This window comes from Zingiber officinale, chromosome 11B (assembly GCF_018446385.1).
Source record: "Zingiber officinale cultivar Zhangliang chromosome 11B, Zo_v1.1, whole genome shotgun sequence".
NCBI lineage: Eukaryota > Viridiplantae > Streptophyta > Magnoliopsida > Zingiberales > Zingiberaceae > Zingiber > Zingiber officinale.
In genome coordinates, this window is record NC_056007.1 from 87,141,805 (window position 1) to 87,150,847 (window position 9,043).

At 40.2% G+C, this 9,043-nt stretch overlaps 1 protein-coding gene across 2 annotated transcripts; it reads right to left on the reverse strand.

Annotated features, from left to right (window-relative positions):
* Window positions 1-366: 366 nt before the first annotated feature.
* Window positions 367-7,611, reverse strand: LOC122035056 (E3 ubiquitin ligase PARAQUAT TOLERANCE 3-like). 2 transcript variants are annotated; one of them, XM_042594425.1, is made up of 16 exons: window positions 6,968-7,611; window positions 6,632-6,823; window positions 6,269-6,368; window positions 5,892-5,973; window positions 5,549-5,715; window positions 5,325-5,404; window positions 5,018-5,083; window positions 4,780-4,936; window positions 4,556-4,704; window positions 4,278-4,442; window positions 3,895-4,191; window positions 3,606-3,647; window positions 3,182-3,437; window positions 2,850-2,978; window positions 1,659-1,713; window positions 367-1,103 (listed from the first exon to the last, which is right to left on the reverse strand). In XM_042594425.1, the coding sequence occupies exons 2-16, from the start codon at window positions 6,795-6,797 to the stop codon at window positions 489-491; spliced, it is 2,526 nt and encodes an 841-aa protein (XP_042450359.1). In that variant the 5' UTR covers window positions 6,798-6,823; window positions 6,968-7,611; the 3' UTR covers window positions 367-488. The 2 variants fall into 2 exon arrangements, with proteins under 2 accessions (XP_042450359.1, XP_042450358.1); XM_042594424.1 differs by having other exon boundaries at window positions 6,632-7,611.
* Window positions 7,612-9,043: the final 1,432 nt, after the last annotated feature.

The window sequence follows — 9,043 nt, forward strand, 5'->3', positions numbered from 1 at the left end:
GAGGCAGGGGAGGAACAAGAGATGGCGAATGCCGGTAGAGGTGAGGAACGAGAGGTGCGGCGCCGGTTTCCAGTGAAGCACTGGTACAGTAACTGTAATTCATTCATTGTGCACTCGATGTAGATATAAGCGGATTTTATATATTGTGCATTTTGAACTTTTTCTTTTTTTCTTACAAAATAGGTTTTGAATAGCAATACGATATAAATGGCTGGTGTTGCGAAGAAAAGATCGCATGTAGCGCCAACTCGTAGCATGGCGCCGGGAATGCAAATGGAGGTGCCGAGCAAACTACCTGCTGTTTTCCAATACTAAACCGAAATTCCAAGGCACGGCACTAATGAGCATCAGCAAAGAAAAAGAAAATTTTTAGGGGTATTAATAATTGAATTCTCATTTATGAAATTGTGGACTTAATCCATCGATAATCACGTAATAACATCGACTGATGGCCGGAGAGCGCCATTGACTCCGATTCATTCCAGGTACTATCTCTCTCTTCTTCTTTTGCTGGCAGCACGCTCATGGCCGTGGTCGTTACCGTGATCCCTTCCGCCCCGCTCCTGAGACTCGCGCTCACGTGAACGCCTCGGCGGCCTGGTAGCCGCTTCCTCAGCGTCCGCAGTTGCTTCCCTCCTCGACGACGGCCTCCGCTTGAAATGGTAGTCCTCTTCGCTAGACTCGCAGTCGTGCCCCCTGCTTCCCCTCCTCGCGCTCCCTGACGAGTTCCTCCCTGTTCGCTTGACCTCGTCGCGGTGCCCATCGGAGCCTGACTTGTGGCTCACCGGAATCTCCTTCACCCCGTTCCTCGGCGCCGCGTCGGACGAGGAGGAGCCCTTCCTCTTCTTTCCCTCTCCAGGCTCGGGGAAGCTGATGCGGGAGAAAACGCTGGCCTTCTGTTTCCTGTCCGCCTTAGCAGCCTCGGCCGTGGCGGCGGCTTCGGAAGGCTGCTCGTGGTCTGTGACTTTCCTCTTGCGAGGGCGAGGCGGCGAATGCCGCGTAGGTTCGCGCTCGCGGACCGATCCATGCCGGTCCGTGCCAGCAGACTTCTCAGAACGGTCAGAACGGTCGCGGTCAGACCGCTGCGGGAGGGGCATCGGCCTCTGCAATAAAAAACAAAGAAAGGAAACAATTTAGAATTCGACTACAAGTGACACCGGTTTTAGTCCACTAGTTAGTGGGGTCCACCGTGTCCATAGCCGGCACCATAACTAAAGACATTTTACCTTTATTCGCGGCCTTTAATCTAACGGTCAGGCCTATCAGGCAACCGGAAATTTCTTATCACTTTTTACTAATCAGAATAATTAATTACTGATTTACTTGTCAATGAATATGCCAATTGATTATTAAAATTCTTAATTGTGGAGCAAATTGAAACATGAGAAAAATAAACAATAAACAATAGCTATGTACCAGTATTCACCCTCGGAATGGAGGAGTGACTAGGGCACAGCCACTATCTTAACTCCAAGATGTTACAAGTTTACATCATTCGTAGAGGGGATGCATAAAGTGGAATAAATAAATACGTGGTGTATCGGTTGTTATTAGTATTGTGATAGGCCGTTGCAATAGTTTATGTTTAATGACGGTAAGGTAATAGAACCATCGATCCAAAAACGAGTACGAACAATGATGGACAGAAAGAAACATACAGGCTTTGGTTTCATTGAAGCATCATTTATGCTGCTTGACTCCCTCCTGGGCTCCCTGTTTCATCGAGGACCATTAAATGACAACGGTAGCAAAAGCAATAAGAAAAAAACAAAGGTGCTTTGCAGCATGCAGTATATAGCTACGAGAAGCTAGTTTGATATATACTAAAGAGGGCATTTTCCTGTCTTTCATGTAGTATATCAAACTAGCTTCTCGTAGCTATTCCACGGAATGAAATAGTCAAATAGTTATTCTGGAGGAATGAAGTAGAAATTAACAGAATAGAAATAACAGAATATAAAAGGTAACCATTTGTTCGATTGATGAAATAAATATTTTATGTTTGATTCCAGAGAATGTTATAAAGAAAAGTATAGAAATAATATTCGTAATTGGAAAAAAAATATATGTTAACAAATATTTTGACAGCCTCATCTAGCTCGCATAATCTACCTAATCCAAGCTACAAATCTACCTCCAATTTTGAATGCCCTATTGGGTCTCACAAACCCCTGTTTGCCCTGTGCAACTCACCCAACTCAGTTGCACTAATTGGTCTACAAGCTTTGATGGGGAGTCAACTTGACCCAGCCCACCCACTCAACTCCATCCACACTCCACTCACTCGACCGTCCGAAAAGTCTGTTAGGCTCAATTGACTCACCGTTCAATCCGATCAACTTAACCCAATCGACTAGAATGACACACCAAGCCCAATTGATTGGTTAATAAAGCCCATCTCGACTTAGCCTAGTCTGTCCATTCAGACCAATAAGCCTGCCTAAATCAGTTTTTCCATCCTGTTCGAACTAACCAACCCATCCAACTCACATGCCCTGACCAGCCTAGCCTGATCAGTCAGTCCCTGTCGTTCCTTGCTTGTCCAGCTCAACTGGCTAACCTGACCAAAACTAGCTAACCTGACTGAACCAATCCCTAAGGCATGCTCAGCCCATTCGACCTAATTGGTTCCTCTGGCTCGCTCAACCGCTCAGCCAATGGTCGAAGCTACCCATTTGATCCCTCCAGCCTGTTCAACTTGTCTAATCCCCTCTTGCCCAGCCTGATTGGGTGTATTATAATAGACAAAGAATTGCCCCTTCTTAAATAACTGAAAACTTTTTAATCACAGAGGGAAAAAAGGCAAACTGAGTATCTACTGAAACATAGATACCGCAGAGCACAATTACCTTTCATTGAGTCGGTCTATTTCTCGCTTGCGCTTTATATCAACCTTCCTGGCCTCAATCTCTTCTCTGCTCATGCCTGGAGCCCCCTGAGCCATGCCCATGCTACCCATGCCTAACTCAGATAGATCCCTACACAAAGACCAAATTCGGACTACCACATTATTAAAATAATTAACACGCTGGAGAGTAAATAACAACATGCAAACAAGGACACAGAATTTCAATGGAACTCACTCTTCATATCTAGTTATAGCACTTCAAACATTTTAGATCTAAAACAACAGAAGAATGCTAGCAACCATTATATTAACTTTCAACAATCAATAGCGCACCTTGGAATTGTTGGCATCATATAAGCTTGTGCTGCAAATGGATCTTGCGGAAACATCCCTCCGCCGTATGGAACATCAAAGGGACCAGGTGGATAACCCATGAATGGCATTGGAGCACCAAAAGGAGCCATGTAGGAGGCATCAACTCCGAGTGGCATCCCCCCTCCCCAGTAAGGGTTGTAACCTGAAGCTGCCAGAGGCATACCAAAATTTTCAGCTCCAACATCTGGGTAGCCTCTCCATTGCATATCAGTAACTGCAGTTTAGATGAAGAAGAATGGAGTTAAGAAAACCATTGAGGATGTTTGGACCCCTGAAAAAACAGTAGTTAGCTAATGCCTAAAGTGCAATGCATTTCACGTTGTCACCCTTGAAGTAAAAGCAATATATAATTAAGGGACCGCATCACTGCAATAGGACAAACCTGGGGCAGGTACTCGAGCTTTCTTTTTCTTTTTCTTCTTTCCTGCAAAATCAAAACCAGTAGAAAAATAAATCAAAAATCAATTCTGCTATTCAACTTATGCTCAAACAAAAGAACCAATATTACAAATGTATAGCACGTGATAAAATTCATTTAACTGATCAAAATAGTTAGGAATAAACAGCTTGATGGTGATAATAAACTTTGAACCATTTAAATTACTAGTCTACAACAACATTGTATCTAAAAGAACAGATAGACTAATTAATGGTCAGAAAAATGTTTTTACCTTGTTCTCCAGCAGGTTGCTTTTCCTGGACATCCTCAGTCACCACTGGAGCACTTTCTGGTGACTTTTGCCCCTTGCTAAGAGATTCTGGTGTTGCCTCAGATACATTTGCAGTTACAGCAGCTTGCTTGTCTAAAGAATTCAACTCATTGTCTGCTGTTTTGATTTCACTAGCAACTTCCCCATCCTTCGTATGGGAAGATTGATCCATAGGAGGGTGCTTACATTGGCCTTTTGAAGCAGCAGAAAGGGAAGGAGACGGAACTTTTGGCTGTACTGGAAGAGCTGATTCCATATCTGCAAATGCAATTTTTTTGTCATTTTGTGATCGATACAACAAAACTAGTGTGAATCCAAAAATTGAGCTCGTCTATAGTACATACCTTGGACATGAACCAGGCTTCCGGCATTTTCTGTGCTACTGGTTGTTGATTCCAATATCCGATTAATTGTTTCTCTGAGTGTTTTATTTGGAAGGAGGTCATCCGCCAATATATTAGTAGCACCACATATGCACATCAACTTTGACATAATGTAGTCTCTAATACCTTATTACAAAAACAAATAAACTCAAACTACTCGATGATATGCTGACTAGTTAAAAATCTCAACTAAAAATTATGACATAAGAAAACAAATGTGCAGGAACAACGAGACTCACATTTATCACAGAAACTCCTGAAACAGCACTTGCTAGTTAGCACTGCATCTTTCATTACCTCTTTACATAATGGGCATCGCAGCTCAGGAGGAAGATCACTAACAGGACGAGAGGTCGGTAAACCCTCAATCTCTTTCTCAAATGCAGCTCTAGGTAACAAAATTTATTGTGAGTTATGCAATATATTTTGACAAACTACACATACTGTACAAATAATTTCTTACTCATTTGGCTTTAAAACAGCAACTGCACCACTTGGCAAAGCATAGGATCCATCAGGAGTAGCCATCAACATTGATTTTGGAATCCCTGTTGGAGGTCTCACCCTCTTGATATCATAATTAGGGTCTCCATTCGTGGGGCAATGCTGGATAAAATGGCCTGCACACAAGTGTCACTGGCTTAATTTGAAAGTGGTTTTTAACTGCCAAGAAGACCAAAAGCCAGGAAATTGTATAGTACCTGGCACTTTGCATCTATGACAGACATAACCAGCTGGGGGTGTCTTTCGTTCAAGCATACCACGTCCTTTATTTTTCCAAACAAACAAATTTTCAGCGGACATGTTAATCAACTATATAAACCTATAATTTAGATACAACAAGATAAACTGAAGGGCTTCTCTGTTGCAAATCAAAATATGCATATCAGGAAGAGACTCAGAGTTTACCATTTGGAGTCTCTTTATCTTAATTTGATACAATTAAGTAATCATTAATATTGCAACAAGAACCTCTCAAGGTTAAAGGAAATAACAAGTACAACTTACCAAAACCACGGCCACCCATAGTCCTTCCACCAATGCCTCTTCCATGACCTCTTCCAGAGCCATAAGATTCTTGAGTTTGGCTAAAAAAAAAAGAAATCAAATAAATTAGAAAGGGAAATCTGAATACTAATTGTGATTAAACAAAGGATATAGTGTAACTTTACTATTCTCTATCAGAAGATTTAGCCAGTGGACATAAATATTTTCAAAGAAATATGACTGACCGACTCCAGTCAAGAGCTGGTGTATCAATTAAAGCCTTAAGTTTGCTTTCCTCGTCAACATTGTTTACAGGAGGAACATCGACGACAGGAATACTGATTTGTGACTGGTTTACATCAGGAATGGCATACAGATCATTTCCAAACTCATCCCATTCATATTCATCAGGCTGCAAAATTCCAATATTATGTTATAGTCATTTTACCTTGAGGCCAAACATATTTTATTGAGCTCTCCACAACCAACACAAGAAAATCATATGAAACAAAACCTAAAAGTCTGTTTCAGTGAGATAGAAATATTACAGTGACCTTGTTAGTCCATCATAGAAATATATAAACTTACATATTTGTTAGTAGATGAATCCCCAACCAGCATGCTGCTCGCTGGTCGAAGCTCTTCTACCTTGTCCTCTACAACTTTAGGCCTGCATATTAGTATATTATATTTTTAGCATTTCCAATTAGACATGAAAGGATAATTATGAGTTTAAGCCTTGTATCTAAACGTGGGCAAACTTGGAAAGTTCAAAACTTCTATTGTTATCACCCGTGTTCAACCAGAAAAACAGAGAACCAGCAGGGAAAATGGTTAACTAGCCAGTCCAAGTTTCAAAACACTAATCATCACAACATTATCATCATAAAATAATTGTTGCTGATTAATACTATAAAGGAAAACACTGAGATGATGCACTAAAGTAATAAGGTCCAAGAGAGTACTCGTCTCTTTCAGTAAGAATAGGCTTCCGAGGTCGTCCTGGCACTCGACGAATTAAAACTGAAGTGTTTTTGGGTATCATTGCTCCTTCATCTACATATTCTGAAACCGAAAAATGGAGGAACAAAAAGTTCATAAAAATCCAAAGAAATTATTTGAACTTCCACAAACCCAGAGAAAATTCCAATAAAAGCATATCCACTAAATTGAGCATAACTGGCTGAAAACAGTCAACCCACGTCACTAAATGACAATGTTCCCTATACCTAAAAGATATAGCTTCACCTTATCTATTAACTGCTAGTTACCAAAACGGACTACTCATTAACCAGATTCAACAGTAGTACTCCAGGAAAAGAACCAACCTTCATTAGTCTGCGCATTAGAGATCATGAGGTCGAAATCAGTGCCCTTTCCAAATAGCTTGGTTTCAAAAATTCTCTCTTTCAAATTGGCAACAGATATAAATTGCCCCTCGATGGGAATTGAGTCGTAATCTTTGGCACTTTTAAACTTATAATACACGGCCATTACTTTTTTTTTCTCTATTCTTCTTTCTGGTCCAATATCAAAAAAAAAATAATAATTCCCAAAATAACAAAACTCTCGCAGTAAAAATGAACCGCAAACTGATTAAAGGCCAGAATAAAGAAGTAGGCCTGATTTTAAACAAGAACAACAGAAATCATGGACTTGTATACAGTAGATTTATCTCCTTTCTAATGATTCCCAGAGGGAGGGCTGGCGGGCTCTGTCTTTAAATAATATCTCCAAGATCCATCTGGAAAATAGCCCAAAAAGACTTCCTTCGTACGGGCAGGATGGTGGACGCAGCAGAATCAACTATTCGCAGATGATGGCGAAGAGCTCTATATCACTTCCTGGAAGACGCAATCTCCACTGGTCGCCGCTTCGAATCAAGCTTCGCCGAGCTAAAGCCCCTTCGCTCGAGTGGCCGACGCCAACAAACCAAAATCTGGACGCGGGAGGTGGCAGCAAGGTATCGATCGGCTAAATTCTAGTCGAATCGGCGGCAAATTTCGAAGGTCGGGCCCTTGTAGGTCGAAGTTCCCCCCACTCCAGCGGAGACAAAACCCTAGATCGTTCCCCTCGACCGGCGAATCTCAGGACGAGTTGAAGGCAGCGCGTAGATCTGCCTCCCGGAATCGGGTGGTGATGGGGGAAATTAGGGCGGTGAGGAGCGCTTGGGAGAAAAGTAGGGATTCTGGAGAACTGGATCGGGCTCAGCGATTTGGGGGCAGCGATGGAGAAACGGAGAAAGAGCGAGGAAGAGAAGAAGAAATGCGTTGAAGGGGCAGAAAAGGAAAGTGAGAGAATAGGTTTTGGATTTGGGGGATATTTTTATATCGTATGGGATAAGAATCGGTGTTGGCTAAACACGCACCGTAAAAGACGCACCCCGTCGAAGATGAATTGGTGGGACCGCAGGAAGGTGTCCCGGAAGAAGCGCTTGGGCCCACAGAGAGGATACTGCGTCATTATTGAAGGGTGGCCAACAATTTGGGTGCGTAATTGGGTTGGTTCGCCATGGCAACGGGTGGACGCTTGAGGCCTAAAAAAATTAAATTCAAATTAAAATAGAATAATATATGTTTGTGGTTTCGTTTGATCCGTGAACACTGTTTTATGTTTTATATTTTTTTTAAAAAAAATAAAAATATTATTAACTTTTATAGAAAAATAGTCCATGGATCTCCAAGTAAACTTGATTAATCAAATTGGACTTAAACAATATTGAGTATTTAAGGATCAAATTCATTACCTTAATAGATCTTATTGAGGTTATGATCCAGGAGAGCCAATAGAAAGACTATTTTTATTAATAAATATAATTATTTGATATTTTTTTCCTTGGCCTTATTATATATGCTTAGATTATGTTATATAAGGATCAAGGCATGATTTACACTTGATTAGTTAGACCTAGGAGTTTCAAAAGAAAATTAAATATCCAATTTCTTTAAAAGACTTTGTTTAGAAGTGGTGGATAATTTCATTCCCAAGAAGTCATGGTGCATCACCACAACCTGGAAGTAAATCCATGAAATAGATATTTAATTAACTAATTGTAAAACCTAAGTCTAACTCAAATGTAAATTAATCCTTAGATGATAACCTAAATCAAAGATAAAATTAAATCATCTCACAAAATCTATAAGCTTCCCTGCTTGATAACTTAGAAAAGGAGTGAGATGAACTTCAGGTAATCCATTAGAATAATCCAATTTAATCAATTAATTGAATTTAATTTAATTTAATTTAATTAATTAATTAATTAAATCAATTAATTTAATCTAATTTAATTTAATCAATTAACTTAACTAAAAATCCAATTCACCACTCAAGGATTAAACACATAGAAGTAAAACATCACTTTGTAAGGGATCATGTAGCTAATGGTGATATTGTACTTAACTATGTTAAGTCTAAATCAAACCTGGCTGACATTTTCACAAAACTCTTACTTGAACTTGAGTTCAGTGCACTTAGAAGACAGATAAGAATGTGTTCGATATAATAGAGTTTACTTTCAAACTTAATTCTTCTTCAAAATGCTAATTCAGTCTGTTACAAGTTTCAAAATTATAGGAAAAATATTTTCAAAATTCCAAGTTTGTTAGTATTTCAAAATTTAGACTTAGCCTAGGTATTTACCCCCTAGAAAGCATATACCCCTAGTTCTCAGTCAGAGCATCTCACAAGTACACTAGGTTTACCTTCTGATCTTGGTCCATATGCCATTAGTGTGAGGTAGT